This window comes from Plectropomus leopardus, chromosome 7 (assembly GCF_008729295.1).
Source record: "Plectropomus leopardus isolate mb chromosome 7, YSFRI_Pleo_2.0, whole genome shotgun sequence".
In the NCBI taxonomy this organism is placed as follows: Eukaryota; Metazoa; Chordata; class Actinopteri; order Perciformes; family Serranidae; genus Plectropomus; species Plectropomus leopardus.
This window is the reverse complement of record NC_056469.1, coordinates 29,599,205-29,618,559: the sequence shown is the minus strand read 5'-3', so window position 1 is coordinate 29,618,559 and position 19,355 is coordinate 29,599,205. Positions and strand designations below refer to the sequence as shown.

The following is a 19,355-nucleotide window of genomic DNA, read 5'->3' as shown; positions in this document are numbered from 1 at the left end:
GGAGAGGGGAGGGGGAAGACCAAGTTACTCAGAATGAAAACACCTCCGTCAAACCAAAACTACAGACTGTTAAACACAGTGGGCTGAAATCCTGGGCCGTGTTGCTCACACAAAAAAAAAATCTCTAAAGGCAAAATTGAAAACAGAGAAGAATCAACATTGTTGAAATTTCAGTCTTGGTATGAAGACAATATGTGTGCCATTTTTTAACTACACTACTCAAGGGATGGCATTGTAAATTGGTTTACCACCTAAGTCCAGACTTAAGGCAGCCTGTCAGTAAAGCAGTCCTGCCCGTAAATATATGTAACTCACATTACAGCAATTTTCAAATTAGTGATCGTACATCGCACAGAGGGCAAAAGTTATCGCACAAATTCGATAATTATCGTACATCTGGCAACACTGATCACCACTCTGTGATGTGACATGGATGCAATGTCCTCACGCTGTGGCAACAAGAGCAGAAATGCATTCATGAAATATTCACATCTTCAAAAGGAAAAGGAGGTCATGGTCTCAGAGAGACATTTATCTTTAATAGTAGAAATTACAGCTGCATAATGCACTGATGTTATCTCATTAGTTTATGAAACTATGTGTACACCTCAGCAGGTCTTTATCTGCAGGTGTGAACACACTGCTGCATTTCCTGCCATTCAAATCAACGCAGTTTTGAGGGAAATGTCAGTAGATAATAATCTGGGCACGGACCAACTTTCTGTCTGCTGTCTGGGGCCTCTGGCAAAATCCCACAATCAAGCATCCATTACACCGGGCAAACACTTTCATTTTTACAGCTCAGCTGTATTCAGAGCACCCATCAATCCTGCCCACGTTTATTTTCCCATGGGAGCCAAATCCAGCGTGACGGGTCCTAAATCCCGTCTTTCCCAACAACGACTTTCAATTTATGAAGCAATCCCTCGATACACTGATGAAATACTGAGGTGTGGATATGAAGTCTGTAAACACATATTTCCTTTTTCTTTGTTATGTGGCATCTTGATTGCTCACTCAGCCTGTTTATATAATAGTACACTTACTACTTACATGGTTCCCAAAGCTATTTTTGCTGTTCAGTTTGTGCAGTTAAATAATTGGCATTATATCCCGGTCTGAGCAGGTCGTCAACATTTTTCATGGCTTTGTTTAAAGCTCTGCCAAAATAAAGTTCTGTATTTCAGGCTGAGCACCTTTACTTTCCTCTGTGAACTGTCTTTTAAACATGTCTCTGCATCTCTTTGAGTTAAAAATGTTCTATCTTATCTTAACATATGATAACCAACCACAAATCTCCTCCCATGAAGGCCTATAAGTGCTTTCTCTTGTGTTTCAATTAGCACCACTGACGTTTTCAAACACCAACCCTTTCCAGAAAATGCCGTGTGTATTCTGTCATGGGATGACCCACTTGGGGGCTTTTCCCTGTGAGCTGAAGAGACATCTTGTGGCGGAGAGGAAACACTAGATGCTGGACAAGGTCAAAAAGATAAAAAAGTGGTCAATAGCTCCCACCAACCAGGAAGTCATATATCATTTTAGCTTCCAGACACAACCAAGACAGACACAACCTCTGGTACTGGGTTGTGTTATTAGATTTATTGTCATGACATGAAACAGTCATGAACTTTATAATGACAAAAAAAAAGAAAAGAAAAGCTACTCATTATTTTCTTTACAGAATATAGATTAAGGATACAGCTGCAGTGCACAGATAATCACATAACCAAACGGATGAATTGAGTTTTTGTGGCTAATTTAAATCAACTGCAAGGAATAAAAATTACACTTAGATCCAGAACATCTTATATTTATAATGCACTTATTGGGGATATTATTGGAATTACAGCTCCTGATACTAGAAGAAGTGACAGCTCTATCCTAATAAATTAGTCCAGTGCATGACTGGACATACTACTTTCAAACATGTGTAGATTGTAACACAACGGTCCCCTGAGCCTGGACCATAAAAAGTCCAGTAGATAAGCTGAAGATATTATTAACACTCTCTTAAAATGTATCATGACGGTTTCATTCTTGTGATATCTTCAAGGTGAATGATTAGGCTATTCCTCCATTTTTCTTTTTCGTTTAGGACATTTGGGGCTCTTTTATTGACATGACTAACAGGCTGTTCTTATGCAATGTTTATTTTTTTCCCAGCAATAAGTATAGCATCAAAATTTGTACAAGACTGTGATCATGTGACAAATGCACTGATGGGGGTAAAGAAGGAACCAATCTCTTTGTTAGGAGGCAGATTTGGGTGATGGATAAGTCACAAACACAGGACTTTCACCCAGGAGACAGGTGATCAGAACTGTGTGAAATCTGAGTGAACTTTGAGTCATAAGATGCATCCTCACTGTATTTCTTTTCCTAAACCTAACCACAGTATCTTTCCTTGCCTTAACCCCTAACCTTCATAACTTTGTGTTTTTTATGTAACTTTACATTAAGAATGTAGAGTCATTGGACTAAGCCTTTTGAGAAAAAAATGTATCGCCAAAATACATTGGACAAGGTCCAGGTGTGACATGTCTGCAGCAGCATGTTCACAGTGGAGCGCATGCATTATAATCACACTGAGCACAGAAGCCACACTTGCAGCACTTGTGCAGCTAAAGTTATTATTCTCCATGTGTGTCTCTGCAGCCCTCCAACAGGTAAAAACTACATAGAAGTGTGCAATGTGTTTAAAAATGATAAAAATAAATACCTAATTGTACCGGAGGAAGTGTAAAGCAGCAGCAGAGCAACCTTTTGTGTGTTTCTTCATATTAAAATTAGAAAATAAAATAGATGCATTCTGTTGCTAAAACGATCCAGTTAATAAATTCAGTACCAGTCACTATAGCCAATATGCTTCCAAACCTGCATAACCAACATCATCACTCAGCAAAACTCAATACACACACAATGCTGGCAGCACCACACGCTGCAAAGATGGAGTCTGTGTGTTGCAGGTTAAAAACTCTGTTCCACCTATGTGACATGTTGTGTTTGTGCCCCATGTTGGTTGTTAGGGGCTCTGTGAGCCCTTGGCCACAGGACCCGATACGCCGTTCAGTAATACACCAATGCTTTCAAGCAACTCTGTACTACTCAAAATCATAAAGGAGATTAGTTCAACTTATCCAGCATGCTGAGTGGAAGCATGCTGAGTTAAGCCAGACAAAACAGCTTGATGCACACACAGACTCTCTCCTCAGCTGGCTGCCATTATCTCAAATATTTCACCCATGTTTCCACCTGAAACCACACACAACAAAGGCAAAACTTCTCTACAAATTCAGCACTTTCTCATTGATGCTGGAGCCAGAGCTTCTCTAATAGGCCCTGTTCCTTGTTTTGCTCCAAATTACTGTGCATGTGTTGTGCAGATCATTTTCTTTGTCAAAATTTAAAAAAAAAGAAAAATCAGCCTTTTTTAAAAAAAAAAAAAAAAAAAAAAAAAGGCATCCATGAAAACACACACAACACCCATAAAGAGCAAGTGAGGTCCTCCAGCTGAGCGACGTCACGCTCAGGCCTCTGCAGTGTGTTTACCAGCGTCAGCCTGTACCACCCATCACGCCACATACTGTTGAGTCCCTGCGAAAGCTGCTTTCCACTTTCTGATGGTTACAAGTGTGAGATCTGACAGTGGGACGACACAGGAACGAGGTGGTGGCGGACGTGCTCGCCTAACCCTCCTCAATATCAATTTGCAGCAGACATCCTCCCCTCCTCTTCCTGTTCCCGCCTCTTTATGATCCATTAAAGAGGACAGTTGATGACTGCGTGTGTCACGGCCTGCTTTATAAAGCACAAAGACCACGGCTGAGCTCTGACTGTCATGGTGTGTATTCGGAAACACAGACTGTCTTTCACTGGGCGGCACTGTGACGGACTGAGCGCTGCCTCTGCAGGGCAAATGTCACCCTCCTTTGCAATGCTTGAATCCAGCAACCAATAGCTTTCCATCACTAATTATCAGCTCCAGAGTGAAGTAGGTCAATATTCATGAAATGAACTTAAAAAAAAAGCTTTTCTCTAACCCTCTGAAACCTGGATTAACATCATTTTTCTTGTGCAGCATTAAGATGCCTTTCATGAGTATATTCAATTTTTTTAATGTCAAAAGAGCTATATTTTCTATCATAATTATATATTTTTTAAATAAAATTATTTTTTGCATAATTATTATATTTTCTTTTACTTTTGGGGGGGTCATTGCCTTGTTTTTTAATTTATTTATTTAATTTTAAAATTCTTTAACGTTTATTTATTTATTTATTTTTATTTATTTATTTTTTGCCAATTTTCATTTAATGTTTTTTGAAGATTTACTATTTACTAAAAGTGTTTAAAGTGTTTTTCAGAAAACTCAGCCTGTCTAAATTATATTTTATCTCATTATTAATTATACTATCTCTTTGTAAATCCCAACTTTGTGCAAAAAGAGGTAGCTGAAATCGGCTTTCGAGCATGCACAGTCTCACAAAAGTTAGAGGAACCAGTGCAGTGGCCATGGCAACCTCGTTGGAGCCACAACAAGAGGGGTTTTGTCCTCGTGGGTCGCTTTGTTGAACTCTACTGTGACTGCTCTCCCTTTTTATATCTCTTTCTCACTCTCTGTGTCTGTCATGCACACACACACACACACACACACACACACACACACACACACACACACACACAGAAGAAAAACCAGTCTTTTTTTTTCTTTTCAAAATTTTCCCAGGGTGCATGGTGTCCCTGCATGGGGAGTGTTTACAGGATGTTATCTGTGTCAGTGCCGGCCCCTCATCCCTCCGAGTGGGTTTCTGAGGAATGCTGGAACGGGATGGAGGAGTTCCAAAGGGGGAGTGACGAGAGAGAGACGGACAGAGACTGGGAGAGAGAGAGAGAGAGAGAGAGAGGGAGAGAGTCTATATATACATCCCAAGGAGGCTGGTGCTCACAGGCACAGCTGGACTACTGGATAACTGGACTGTGGCCCACTGGATATTTAACTAGAAAGGTGAGTTCCTGGCTGTTTTTATGCTCTAATTCATCATCTCCATCATCTTCTACTTCACCACTTTACCAGAAGTTTCACATAAGATGTTAAAGAAAGAAAGAAAGAAAGAAAGAAAGAAAGAAAGAAAGAAAGAAAGACAGACAGACAGACAGAGAGAAGAAAGAAAGAAGAAAAACTCAATATTCTGTTTTGTTTGTTCACCTCTTCTCACCATTAATAAAACTGGCCTACATTAGAAGCTTTGAGGAACTAGATTTCAGTGACGTGCCCAGAGGTAGAGATGAGTCTTTTGGGGGATGTGGTCTTGCAAAGGACTTACGTATGTGGTTCCTATCAAAGCCCTGTAGCTCTGGCGCGAAGCATATCACACTGAAAGGGGAGACCAGTGTTTGATCAAGGGACTCGCCTTTTTTCCTTTCACAAAAATATATTTCACTTTTTGTTGCTAAAAAGAAGACAAACTTTTTATTTTCCTTTTACAACAGAAGATATTTTTCCAACACAAGATAAAATATCAGTAAGTATTTTTTCTTTTATTGTTATTTTTTCACTTTAAATTGGAATGGAATTTACTTCTAACCACAGTTTAAATTTTGAATGGTGCACTTTTTTGTTATATTTTTATCACATAGAGGTGTGTAGAAATGGTAAAATCACTGATGGCATGTGGTTGAATAAAGTACATCTAATTAGTGCAGTGATAGGAAAGGCTGTAAAATGACACCACTGATCTCATCTCTGCAGCAATTACTGGTGAGCCTATTTTCTGTGGTTACATATATAAATCTGTCTCTTTTTTTTTAAGTGTCAAAACCTCAAAAACTGCATTTGTGTGTGTTTGGTTTTAATTACATTGAGGCTGTAGTGATTAGGAAAGTGTGATTGCTTTATTGAACAAGTGCAGTGGTGGGGATTTTCTCCTCTCAGACCTGGGTGTGCCTTTTTCTGAACTGGAAATGGGCTCCAGGGAATGAGAAACGAGTTAGGTCATCTCTCCTGTGGATTTTACATAGAAAACCATACTATCGTTACCAAAGTAAATCCCCCTCTTTGGCCATGTTGTGAACATCTGTGTTTGCTTTGGGTCTTGGCTATTGTTAGAGCAGTTAAAACTGACATCCCAAAGGGCCACTGGTGCAATGTTGCACAATATACGTCACGTCATAATTCATGAGTACACACACCATGTTTGATATTTGTTCTGAATTGCCATCCATGTGTGCCTCGTTTGTGTACTTTCATGAGCCTTTTTTTATTTGTGTCAATGCCACCAAGGCTTAAAAAACGAGTCCCTGTCATTAACTGAGGCTCTGAGGGTGCGGCATGAAACTGGATGCCTACATGTGCTGACATGACCTGCCGTTTGCTTTATTGTAGGGTTGTTTGTCAGGAAAATGTCCTGTGAGAAAAAGTGACTTAAAGGTCCAGTGTGTAGGATTTAGGGGGGTATGGTGACAGAAATGGAATATTACATAATAAGTATGTTTTCTTTAGTGTATAATCACCTGAAAATCAGAATCATTGTGTTTTCATTGCCTTAGAATGAGCTGATTATGTCTCCGTAGGGAGCGGGTCCTCGTCGAGCCTGCCATGTTGCACTGCCATGTTTCTACAGTTGCCCAGAATAGACAAACCAAACACTGACTTTAGATAGCGCCATTTGCATTTTTGTGTTTGCACGTTTTTGTGTTGGCCACTGTGAGCAGCCCCTCTGAGCCGAGAATTTGACTTTTGAAAAACCAAAACGAAACAAAACCAATAAGACTCCTGACTGTCTGGGTCGGCCGATATATCCTCACAGAAAAGTTTATATGATATCCTTATGAATTAGAGTCACACAAATGAAGTTACATCCTTAACATACAGTTATGTGACTAACGTAAACTTATGGAGGTCACAGATAGGCAAGTAAAGTTATTGTGGTTAGGTTTAGGATAAGAAACGTGGTTGGGTGTCTTTAGGTTTAGGCCATAGACTGCATATCTTGTGCAGGTCCATCGGACCAGTTGTGAGCAGTGCTATTGAATGCGATCACATGGATTGGCTGTCACAACCGTCAATCACAGCGGAAAATTCCCTTTTTGTTGAATTCAATGACTCATTATAACTAAACTTATCAGAAAAACAATACATGCCAACAACATACCCATACATTTCCCAGGGAAAGTTTGCATTTTTGTGGCCGATCCACCACCTAAACCTACTTCCTTGTTTATGCCGATCACAGCATTGGTTACATGATTGTAGCTTTTCAAAATATATTATATATATGTATGAATTTGGGTGCATTCTTTTTTTAGCAAACATATTAACAGTTTGTGAGAACAGTCTGCATCAGCAGCTGACTGTGCTAGCATCCTGTCTCTGACGTGCTGAACAACATCTGAGAAACACTGACTTGTTACCTGAAACTGCTCTAGAGTTTCTACCGGTTTTAAACATCTGGTCCGTTTGAAGAGGAAGAGACTTCTGCGGATGATTCAGCTCGCGGTAAAACCCTCCTGTATGATGAATACTAAAGTAATTCTAACCACGGAGAAGTTTGTTATTTTTGAGGGTTTTTTTAAGATTATTTGGCATTTTTGCTGTATTAGATAGGACATAAAGACTGACATGCAGCAAAGAGCTGTGAGCTGGATCTGAGCCGCGGCCACTGCGGCAAGGACACTTTCTTCATATATGGGGCGTTTCAGCTGGTTGCAATCTGCAGTCCTTACCACTAGAGGTTACTAAATCCACCTAAATCTTACACACTGCTCCTTAAATGTTTCTTTGCCAAATGTTACCAAAAAAAAGAAAAAGAAAAAAGGGGTGCCATATTTCTTCTGAATTGTCTTATTAAAATCACACTATAATGAACTTTACAAGGGTTTCATGTTTCTTCTTCTTTCAGGCACCAGCAAAGCCTCTGGCAGTGGAAAACAGATTAGATTAGATAGTGTGAAATACATAATACAAAGATGAATGCAGTGGAAGAGTGGGTTGTGCGGAACAGGGACAAGATCGAGAAAGGTGTGGAGATCATGGGGCAAGCCTCCGAGGTGCTTGCTGCGACTGTGGGCCAGCTTCACCCCGTCCTGGAGGCTGTGTTCATGGCTTCAGCCGAGATACTCAGCAACCCGGAGAGTAAGGAGGCTCGCTACCTGACTCAGCAGTTTGAACTGGTCAACCAGCAACTGGAGGGGATCCAGGATGAGATAGATAAAATCGCCCTGGAGCTGCAGAGAACCTCGCTGAACAAGCAGAACTTTGATCGAGAGGCGCAGATGATCAGCCAGTATGAAAAGTTCCAGGACTTTGTCAACGCCAAGCCAAAGTTCAAGGAGAAGAAGATGGAAAAGTTCATCAGCCATTATGAGAACACGGATGGCGACTTGAACTTGGACGCCCTCTACAACGCCGTCACCGGGGAGAACATCTCAGGAGACTCGATGCTTGAGACGGTCGTCACCACAGAGAAGAGAAACAGAAGGGCAGTTGAGGATTTCTGCGCCCGGCTGAAGAAGCTTTTCGTGGTTGGCATTATCGCCGTCATGGGCCACTCCGCCCTCAAGGAAGGCGTGGTGGGGGAGGAGATGGTGAAGAAGTGGCAGGACCGGATGGAGGACGTGGAGAAACGGATGAAAGCGGCTGTGGATGACTGCACAGAAAACTTCGTGGACCAAGCCAAGCAGGACATGGAGCACCTGCTTCAGGAGAATCCCGGCACCGTTGACCAAGAGTTCACCAAAACCCTTCTGGATTCACTCACTAAGAAATTCGACTGGGTGAACTGGTCCATCAGGGCCTTCAATGATAGGGAGCGCAATTTCTTTTTCAACTGGCTGGCAGGCAAGAAGTGCCATGGAAGCGGGGGAGCCAACTGGTTTGACATTTTAACCAAGAACAAGATCAAAGTGGTGGTTTCTTTCAGCGTCAACCCCAAGCCCATCAACAAGAGTCAGATTCAGGAGCAGGTTGAGGGTCAGAAGATGAAGTCGGACATGATGGCAGTGGCTCTGGCTCTTAACAAGAGCTTCCCCAACTGCCTGGTCCACGCTATCAGCCATTACAAGGAGGTGGTGGAGACCAACAACTTCCATGAGGATTGTTATTACTATGCAAAACACAAAAAAGCCTTCCTGTGTATCCACTCTGAGTAGGCTCAGAAAAAAAAAGTGCAGCCAGAAGACGTGAGCTGCACGTGAATCCATGAATGTCTTTACCAGAGACCTGGAAATGTTTCCATTAAATATAGAAATGTATTCATAAATATTGTCTGTGTCGATGCATAATCTGTAAAGGGTCTGGTATGTGATTCATTGTCTTGCTCATAATGGTTTTTATTCTTTGACGTATATTCATCTGTTGATGATACAGCAGCTTCAGGGTGTTTTTTATCAGAGCTGTACGTCTCCATGCCAGCTTCGACTTAGTGTTATAGAAACTTATAATGATTCTGTCCTCATTGGATATTACTAGGGTTGGGCGATATGGCGATATTAGTCCACTAGCTGTCAAAGACTTAACCATACAAAGGCTCTCTAACCCTTTAATCCCAATGATCCCTGTAACATCTCATATCATTGTGGGTAATGCTGTAAATCAATAAGCGAGACTGTTGACTGGTGTTATTGACTGACTTTTTTGTTTTTTTCTCTCTTTTTGCTTTATTTGACGCAGCACTCAGATGTATTTATTTTTTGATTCACAAGTTATTATTGGACTTTAAAATCGATCAAGAATGTAAGTGGACTTTGAGTTGGGATAATTTTGTCTACGGTTTCTGACTTTTGATCAAACATCACCTGTCAAACTGAACATTTAAAAGAATCGTTTGACATTTTAGGAAAAAACACTTGTTTGTTTTTTTAGCCACAAGTTGGGGCCACTTTCATGTCTGTCTTTTTTTTTTTAATGCCATGATGTAAAACTTTAAGTTCTTTCTTGCCGGAGAACAATAAATTGCTGGATCTTAACTCAACCTCCTGTTAAACTGCAACAAACATTTTTTTAGTATGGATTTATTAAACAAGATATAATGTGTTAATTTGTGATTTCCCCCCCTCTTTTTTCAGACTTCATGCTTGGCTAAGCTAACAGTCTCCTGGCTGTAGCCTCATGTTCAGAATATAGACAGTATATATACAGTAGTATCATATATAGACTAAATAAGTGAACCTTGACCTTGGATTATTTTGTCATTTAGTTCCAGTTTTCCAATGGATTTGCAATCTACACAACATATGTACCACAAAAGAAATAAATGGCATACACTATAGTAGCGGATTTTATCGATATCGCCCAGTCCTATGAATAAATGTGTATAAAATAAAATCAATTAAAATATTTTTGCTGCTTTTGGTGCAATATAGCCTATAGCTGCAGGGCAAACTTCAAAAAAATCTTTATTCAACAATCACTTCATTACGACATTTATGTATATTTTACTTTAATTTGTAATAAAAAAAAAAATCTGAATGGTTTTGTCATCGTTGGTCATCATTACTTGAGTAGAAAAACACTTTTTAAATCATAGTTTGTAATGTTCTGTTGGTTGTATTTCTATTCAGGACAACTCTTTAACAGTAATAACACTTTAATAACATGTCATTGTTTATCAAGTGGGTGGAGGCTGATATGGAACAATTTCGCCACAGCGACAACCTATTATGCATGCAACTTTTTTTTCCTCCACCACCCAACTTTTTGTTTTTTCTTTTCAGTCTGTGTGACTGGGTGTGCCTCTGCTCTGTAACATGAGAGCCACATGACCAATAGGAAGACAAACAGTCGGGAAGTTAGTGTATTTCTTCCGCAAACTTTTTAAGGTGAGTCCATTTATGATTAAATGTTTCATAGTGGACAGGCTCATATTGATAACTGTGGTGATGCTGATGGGACGCTTTAATAGAAAAAGATCGATGCAACTTCATCGACTCCATTTCAGTGTCTCGTTACATAATCGAGCATTTTTTTCTCCTTTACGCACCGGAGTGCTGTTAAAAATGCCAAATACGCGTCTTTTTATTAAATGCTGCTTTCGTTTAATAAAGGGAAGTGGATCATTAGATGAATCTGCACAATTTAAACGCTGTTTGAAGTAAAAACTTTTATGGGCGTTGGTTGCCAGATCTGGTGCCACCGCTTCACTTTTTCCAGGAAGTGTCAAACTTTTTTTTCTTTTTAAAGGTGCTATATACTTGTGCTGCGCTTTAATAACTAATCTGTGGTGTTAACCTGCGATGTTTGTTTGGCTCTCTGTGCTTCGGCTGTAAAATGATACAATTAGAGGCCTTGTACACGGACTGATCAATACATTTTCCATTAGGAGGGCGCATTAACGGAGCGTTTAGCTCCTCTCTGGGTGGCCGGACTGAGTGGTCAGCTGTCAGAGGGTTTGGTCATCTTTGTGTTCAGGATGAAGCTCTGGCATACAGCATAAATGAAATATGAACTATTTGAGCTCTTGTAGAGTCATTCTGTGTTTTCTGTTTGTAGTAGATGTGGCAGCATGGCCATGATGTTTCATGCATGAGTTTTGTTTGTTTTGATCATAATCATGAATGCTGTTGTAATGAAAAATAACATATATTTACATTTTCCCAATGTAACTTACTGTTCTAATGATGGAGTAAGTGCAAATACCCACTGGCATGTTTTTAGGGGGATGCAGAGCAAACTTTCCTTTGCCCACCCCCCAATAAAAACAGAAATGTAGCAGAGGAATTTTGTTTTGACAAGATTATTGATATTTACATAGTCTATGCATTATTAAACGGGCCTATCGACCAAAAAGACACTCAAAATGACCACAGAAAGTATGCTAAACAACTGCAAATACACTACCAACCAACAACCAACAACCACAAAAATGAGCAAAACAACCTTAAAGAGAGACAAATCGACCTAATAACCCCCGCAAAATTACCTCAGAGACGCAAATGTCTACAAAGAGATGCAAAACTACCACAAGTACACACGAAAGGCCACAAACAGATGTAAAAGAACTGCAAAGAGACACAAAATGACTTAAAAGGTGCAAAACAATCTTAAAGAGATACCAAACAACCTCAAAGAGACACAAAATGATCCCAAAAAACCCACAAAATGACGTCAAAGAGGCACAACGTCTACTGTACAAAGAGATGCAAAACTACCATACAGATACAACACCTCAAAAAGATGCATCTCAATGACTCCACAATCCATGATTAACAATATAAACATGCAGAAAAGGAGGAAACTGATGCATTAAAAATCATCAGAATGCAGGAAATTAGGTGTTTGAAACTCACAATTTTATGGTGAGGGTTTCTTATCCTTCCCAATGTTTAAACATAAGCCTTTGTCCTTTTAAAGTCCTGTATTTAACATGTCACTTAAGTAAAAGTAGAAAAGTACTTTTAGAAAAATATACTTAAAATATCAGAAGTTGTTCTGCAGAAAAATGACTGCTATATTATCATATGTTGCATTATTAGATAGTTAATAGTGATATTAATAGTGATAGTACTGACTTTCCAACACTGCATGTGTGGGTATTAGTGGGGGTATTAGTTAAATTAGGTTTTTTTTTATTCATGTAGGTTGGCGATCATACCTCTGGTGAGATGCACTTCCAGCTCTGTGTCTTGAAAATGTGATTTCTTCAAGCACTTTTGTGTTTAAATTGCGTGAAGGTGCTTCACATGCTCTCAGACTGCAGTTACAAAACCCCCGAGACCCTGAGAGAGAGACAGAGAACATCAGTGGAAAGCAGGAATCACAGTTTTAGCACAGTCAAATCAAATAAGATACAGCAGTGGATGGTCTAATACCCTGCTGGATTTTACTGTACTCTGTTGTTGTTTTTTTCTTAAGCCTGACAAGGAAATTCTGCAGATATTAGATATTTATATCACAGTTACAACAGTTTTAGCTTCATGGTAGACAACTCTAAAGACGCTTAAATCGAATAGTTTGACATGTCGGGAAAAACACTTATTTGCTTTTGTCTCAGGAGTAAATGAGATGATTGATACCACTTCCATGTTTGTCCATTAAATATGAAGCTGTTTGTTAGCTTACTTTAGCATAAAGACTGAAAACATGGAAACAGAGAGCTTCCCATGTAGCCAAAATGACCTGAGCTAGTTTAGGCCCAAATTCGGCACGCTGGAAGAAATAAGTCAGGCCCTGTCTGGTTGCCCCAAGTTGGCTGAGACTCAGCATGAATGAGGCCCCAGAATCGGGCCAAATAAACCGGCTGATACTGGCTGCCAGAACTGCCAATACTGGACTGTTGATGCCGGGTCGTTCCCTGGCCCAGCATCGTCCTTAACTCAAACAAATCAAATAAGTAGGTTAGCGTCAGGTTTCCTAAATTGACTGAGACTAGGCACGAAAAGAATCGGATCAAAGAAACTGGTCCTGACTCGACTGAGACACGGCATTACTGGGCCATTGCCAGAAATAACCTGACGCAGCATCAGCCCAAACTCAGCCCCCTGGAAATGTGTAAAATCGTGTCGTAACCAGTTTCCGAACTCAGCTCAGTCTCGGCATTAACTACGTCCCAGAATCAGGCCAAAAACCCTGACTGATTCCAGCTGCTATCACAAAAACTGACCTCACTGATCAACATGTCATATCATGTTTTTTAATGTATAGAACTGAAGAGTCATCAGCTTGTATTTTTTTGGGGGGTAGATGTATGAAAAGTCTCCAGGAAGTCTCTTGACTCCCGGTTTAGGAAAAGCCACAGTGTCATTTTTCCACTTCAGCTTTTGTATGAATTAAATGCTTTAGAGGCGCTTGTTGCTGCCTTCCTCCATTTCCTCTCTTTATGCTAAAATAAGACAACCAGCTGTCGGCTGTAACTCATCATTTAATGGTCAGAGGTATCTATCCTCTTATATTTTCCAAAACGTCTAACTATTTCTTTAATTTTGGAGCCATCTTTGTTCAGAGGTATTTCAGTGTTAAAATCCAGTCGGTATAGATAACCCTGCTGTCTGTGGATGCCTGCAGATGTCTGACTGCTGCAGAGGTGTTTGATGCATGAGTCTGAGAAATGAGCATTATCTTCTCACTGCAATCTTCTGCAGTCTAGATAGATAAACCCCACAGAGCAGACCTCAGCAGAGACACGAACAAGCTGACAATTTTTTTTCCATTGTCTTGTTGCCGTGGTAACTTGCTGAGTTTGACTGCAAAACGCACCCTTGCCCAGCAAGTTTAACCTCTTACACTTAATCACTTCCCACGCCTGCTGCTCCATTATTGACCGGGCTGGTTGAGGGAGAAACAACGCTGCTGCTTCTCCTTCAGCCAAAATGTAAAAACACTGAACGTGCAACAACAGCAGCTCTCTGTAATCCAGAATCCTGAGCTGAAACGTGTGACGACAGCTTCATTAGTCTGAGCTGCTGCACAGAGAATGAATAAATAAGAGAATCTGAAGCCAGAGGATGACTGCACAATCATTTTGTGAAAAAAAAAAAAGATTTCCAGCCAAATCACACATTTCCAGTTTTACAAGAGGACTTGTCTGAACATGTCCAGAGAATCAATCTGGGTTTGTTTCTCTTACAGTCAGCCCTTTTCTGGCCTTTGGGAGGAACTGTTTGTGTTAAATAAGATTTTCCAAATCCACTGGATGTCTTGTTTTTTCAGTGCAAAGTGCAAGACAGAAAGTGATGTCCTTCATATCATAACCACCACTGAACAGTTGCATTTTAACCTTTTGTATTATTATGCTCTGCCATTTGAAAAACAATGATTTACGTTTTAAGTGAAAATGTAACAGACGTATTCACAGGCAGAATAACAACAGACTGAGAAACAATAACTCAAGGTTCACTTAATACAAGATTAAAACATTTTAAATGGCATTTAACCTCTAAATAAGGCCCTAGTTTGTATTAACATGTCTTGAATCAATATTATACATATCTTAAAATGCTAAGATATGGATATTTTCTGAATCCTTTTTCTTAAAAAAAAATGCATAATGGGAGTAATGTAGGATAACATAACAGTGAGTGCACTGATGTATAGACATTTGCTAGGAAAAGAGGAAAATTCGTAAAGAGACAGTACAATTGTACACCTAAAGGTAATGTTAAAAAGTGAGAGAAGAAAGAACAGAATGAAACATCACCACAAAGACATTAAAAAAAAAAATCAGGAATCCAAACACAAACACCCACCGCATCCTGGTACATTTAGAAAGAAAAGTACACATACACAACAACATTTTTTAAAACAGCTCTTCAGTCTGGCAGGACCTGTAAGTCTGTGAATTGTGACAGGAAAGGTTGCTTTTTGTGGAAGAACTTGTCTGTGTCTGAAGAAAATAACTGATAACATCTCTTTTTTAAATAACCTACCAAATGCCTCTCTGCATAGAGGGCTCTGGGTATTTAATGCCAAAAGTTTTTTAAACTCGGCACGATGGGAATTGAGGCAGTGGAAGCCCAAATGCTGCGTAAGAAACATAAAAATCTGCAAGAAAACTCGCTGTTTTGATACAAGAGAAATTTTGGCAAAATTACCCGCAACCCTAATTTAAAAAAAAATTAATTATGTCGGTTTAAGTTTCCAATTCCTTCAGATTTGGTGATTGTAAAATTGGGTTTAAATTTATTCCAAGTGGCATTAAGAACATCTAAAATCCAACTTACTCTACGCTTTGGGAACTCTTTAATATCTTCTCTCAGACTTTTCAACAGTATGACACTGTTTTCGTCTGTGGACAGAGTTCGTTCAGTTATCATGAAAATTAATTGACGCAAGCTCAGTAGCTGCCACCTGTAGCACATTTAGATTTCATTTGTTTTAAAGCAGAAGTGTGTAACTTGGAATTAGGGCGCCATGATGTGTAAAAACAAAATTCATATTGTGATTATTTTGAAAGATAATGCAACTGTGATATGAATTACACTTTTTGTGAGAATGGTAATTTTTGTATTACATTTTCACAGAAAAAAAAAAGATGATGTGATTTTTGTTGGACAAGCATGTTCCCTCAAATCTGGAATATGATTTGTATTTGGCATCTCTGTAGCACCACAATGCTTCATTTATAATGTGTTTTGACACATTTTAGCGTTATCCAAAACTTGCAGCTCCTGTGATTTGGCCATGTGGTGATTTTGATTTTAATTTGATTAATTGTACAACCATACTCTTGACAAGAAAACAAATAAGTGTATTTCTAGAAAAGTCCATTTAGTGAGCTTGAGAATAGTATAGACAGACTGGCTTAGAAAGATGATGGAATTTATCATTTCAAGCAAATAATTATATTTTTCCACTTATTTTTTTCAATTTATGTCATTGCATTAAACATGTGGAGAAGAGTGTTTACTAGCTGGTTAGTCTGGACTCCTCCATGTTGTCTTCTGTCACTAACTGAACTAAGAGAAATGATGCTTTGCTTGTTACTTTGATTGTTTAAGCCAAATAACTTCCCTTTTGCTTTTTTCATAATTCCCTCAATGTAAATTAAACAATGTCATTAAGTCTTTTAACTAAACTGCTGATTTCTCAACTTTAAACACAAACACAAATAACACACAAGCACTTCAACCCAAACTGGCCTTTCGTCACAGCTGAATTCCCTCTTGCGTTGTTGACTCATTGCTCACCGGGTGTGGCTGACAGCCAGCGCCGAGGCTCACTGCGCTGTTTCTCTCTTTCCTTATCAGTTTTTGCTGTGTCGTAAGAAGAGCGAGGGAGCAGGCTGCAGTCCAACAGCACACAGAACTGTAAGTAAAGAAAACACAATTTTCTGTCAGAAAACTCAAATGTCTGATACTTTCTGCCTCATTTGTCTTTATTTTTTAATTATTTTTTTAGTTTGTCTGTATTTTAAACCTTTGTTCCTAAAGGTTTTATACTTTAAAGGGAGAATTCAAGTTTTCTGAAGAGGGGTTGTTGTTGTACTTATCCATAGTCAGTGTGTTACATACAGTTTGGAGAAACAGACTGAAGTACAGGGTCAGCAATTACACATATTTAAGCCACCTAAAAAAAAAACTCTCACCTAAAATCAGTTTATTCATCACTAAATTAAAAGTTATTTCACCAATTTACATTTCTGTCAGAAAGCCTGTTTTGTCAGCGAAGCCATTAATGGTTTTAGCTGATTGAAGCAGTGGTAGTTCAGCCGACTCCGCTAACAAAAATAGTAATTTTCGCTGAACACAAGAGCAGCTGATCTACCACTGCTTCAATCAGTTAGTTATTTTTTGTTATTGTGTAACATTGGTGAATCTAAATGAAGTCTTTTGAACGCATGAGTCACACAGTAACACAAACTGATTGAGATAAAAACCCTGAATGTTATCAGAGTAAAAAGGTGAGCACACATTAGCAGACGCTGAGCTGGCGGCACAGCTACGACATGCCAAACAGTGCAGGAGAAACATTGATTTTAACAAGAAACTGCTTAATTCTGTGTTTTTACTGCTCTAAACTTTTGGGAGGGAGAAGTTGCAATCCACACACTTTTTTCTAAACATGTCAATATTTCTCTCTTGTCAGAATCAGTCTGAGAGACGACAGCAAAGATGGAAAACCCGCTACAGAAGCTGGTAGCGGAGAAGAAGGACATGGTGGAGACCGTGATGGAGGTGTTCGAACAGGGAGCTGAAGTGGTGGCCAGTATCGCCGGCGACCTTTTCCCCGTTTTCTCCATCGCTGCTCCGATTGTCAAACTGGCTCTGGACAATGTGGAGAGCAAGGAGGCGGCGTTCATGAAGGACCAGTTCCAGAAGGTGCGGGAGCGTCTGGAGGTGGCCTCGGAGGAGATTCAGCGCATCAACGACGAGATCAAGAAGAGCGGATTGAACGCCGTGTATTTCCCTGTGGAGGAGAACATCACCAACCAGTTCAGGAAGTACATGGACATCCTCAACGCCAAACCAAAGTTCAGGGAGGTCAAGAAGAAGCTTTTCTTGGACCATTTTGCCAAAACCGACGGTGACAAGAACCTCATCACGCTCTACAACTCTGTGACTGGAGATAACTTCTGTGGGGAGTCTGTGCTGGAGATCACTCTGAACTACGAGGAGAAAAGTCGCCGGCCGGTGGAGGATTTCTGCGCCAGGCTGAAGAAGCTCTTCTGCATCGGGCTCATCGCGTTGTTGGGCCACGCGGCTCTGAAGGGATATGACGAAGAGGACGCTCTTCTGAAAGACTGGTCTGAGAGGATGAAGACTGTCCAAGAGAAAATGAACGCCGTCATTGAAGACTGCATCGTCAGCTTCCCCAAACAGGCCGAGACGGACATCCGTCGACTGGTGAGAGACGAGTCAAACTTAACCCACCAGCAGCTAGCCGACGCTATCATAGAGAAACTACAGAAGAAGTATGACTGGGTGGGCTGGTCCGTGCGTATATTCAGGTCCCCTTCAGGCCTGTTCGCCAACAAGAAGGATTTCCACTGCCCGACAGGAAAGAGTCGCTTCCAGGTCCCTACGTCGGACGAGAAACTCAACGTGTGGGTGTCCTACAGCGCCTCGCCTGAGCCCGTGGACAAAAACCACATCCAGCAGCTGATCCAGAGTCAGAAGAAGCTCACGGTGGTGGGTGTCGCAGAGTTCCTGTTTGAGAGGCTGCCCGGTGCCTGCGTGGTCCACACGGTCAAAACCAGCAAGGACCTGGCCTGCTCCTGGAGCTTCAAAGATGAGCTGCACTACTGGGAGGAGCACAAAAATTTCTACGTCTGCGTTCACTCCGCTTGAAGTTTCAGACGCAGAAAAAACTCAAAAGTCAGTCTATGTTTGGAGGTTACTTCATATTTAATCATAGAGTCTGCTGCCTCTGCTTATGTGCAGTATGTGCCTTAAAGCTGTAGTTTGTAACTGTAAAAAAAATAATTTTGTCATATTTTCTATAACTGTCACTGTATTCACACAGAAATACATGAGATGTATAGTCGTAAAAAAAACAAAACTTCTCTGATTATTCAAAACAGGCTGGAAAATAATCATACTCTTCTGCCCACTCTGTCGCCTTGTAGCACTTCTAAAAGTCTTACTGACCAAAAACAACCAATCAGAGCCGAGGAGTCTCTGAAGCAGCCGTCAATCACTGCTTGTGACCTGCAGTCAAACTGTCAAACTAAGCTATGCTGATCAAATATGAAACAAGATTATGTTACTGCATCGCCTATGTCTTGCTTCAGATGTTTTCAGAAACATATTTTAGTGCACTGTTTAGCTGTATAATGAGAAAGAAGGTCCAGCGTGTGTGCAGTGCTTCATTTAACTGTTCCAAACATGGCAGCAAAGTCACAAACTTTCTCATTTTACAACTAAAGAGTGCACATACCACATGTTTCTGAAAACATTTGAGGTGAGAAACAGGCAATGCAGTA

The 19,355-nt window shown here is 40.2% G+C and overlaps 2 protein-coding genes across 3 annotated transcripts; both read left to right on the top strand.

The window, feature by feature from the left end:
• The first annotated feature begins 4,922 nt into the window (after positions 1 to 4,922).
• rpz4 (rapunzel 4) lies at positions 4,923 to 19,090 on the top strand. 2 transcript variants are annotated; one of them, XM_042489704.1, is made up of 3 exons: positions 4,923 to 5,008; positions 16,681 to 16,740; positions 17,519 to 19,090. In XM_042489704.1, exon 3 carries the CDS (start codon positions 17,545 to 17,547, stop codon positions 18,718 to 18,720), a length of 1,176 nt encoding a protein of 391 aa, XP_042345638.1. In that variant the 5' UTR covers positions 4,923 to 5,008; positions 16,681 to 16,740; positions 17,519 to 17,544; the 3' UTR covers positions 18,721 to 19,090. The 2 variants fall into 2 exon arrangements, with proteins under 2 accessions (XP_042345638.1, XP_042345637.1); XM_042489703.1 differs by lacking the exon at positions 4,923 to 5,008 and adding an exon at positions 10,550 to 10,818.
• On the top strand, positions 5,029 to 10,468 carry rpz5 (rapunzel 5). Its single transcript, XM_042489702.1, has 2 exons — positions 5,029 to 5,525; positions 7,902 to 10,468. The coding sequence occupies exon 2, from the start codon at positions 7,969 to 7,971 to the stop codon at positions 9,148 to 9,150; it is 1,182 nt and encodes a 393-aa protein (XP_042345636.1). The 5' UTR covers positions 5,029 to 5,525; positions 7,902 to 7,968; the 3' UTR covers positions 9,151 to 10,468.
• Positions 19,091 to 19,355: the final 265 nt, after the last annotated feature.

Excerpts from the sequence above, each read along its gene's own strand:
- rpz5 (XM_042489702.1), top strand. The coding sequence starts at position 7,969 with ATGAATGCAGTGGAAGAGTGGGTTGTGCGGAACAGGGACAAGATCGAG.
- rpz4 (XM_042489704.1), top strand. The coding sequence starts at position 17,545 with ATGGAAAACCCGCTACAGAAGCTGGTAGCGGAGAAGAAGGACATGGTG.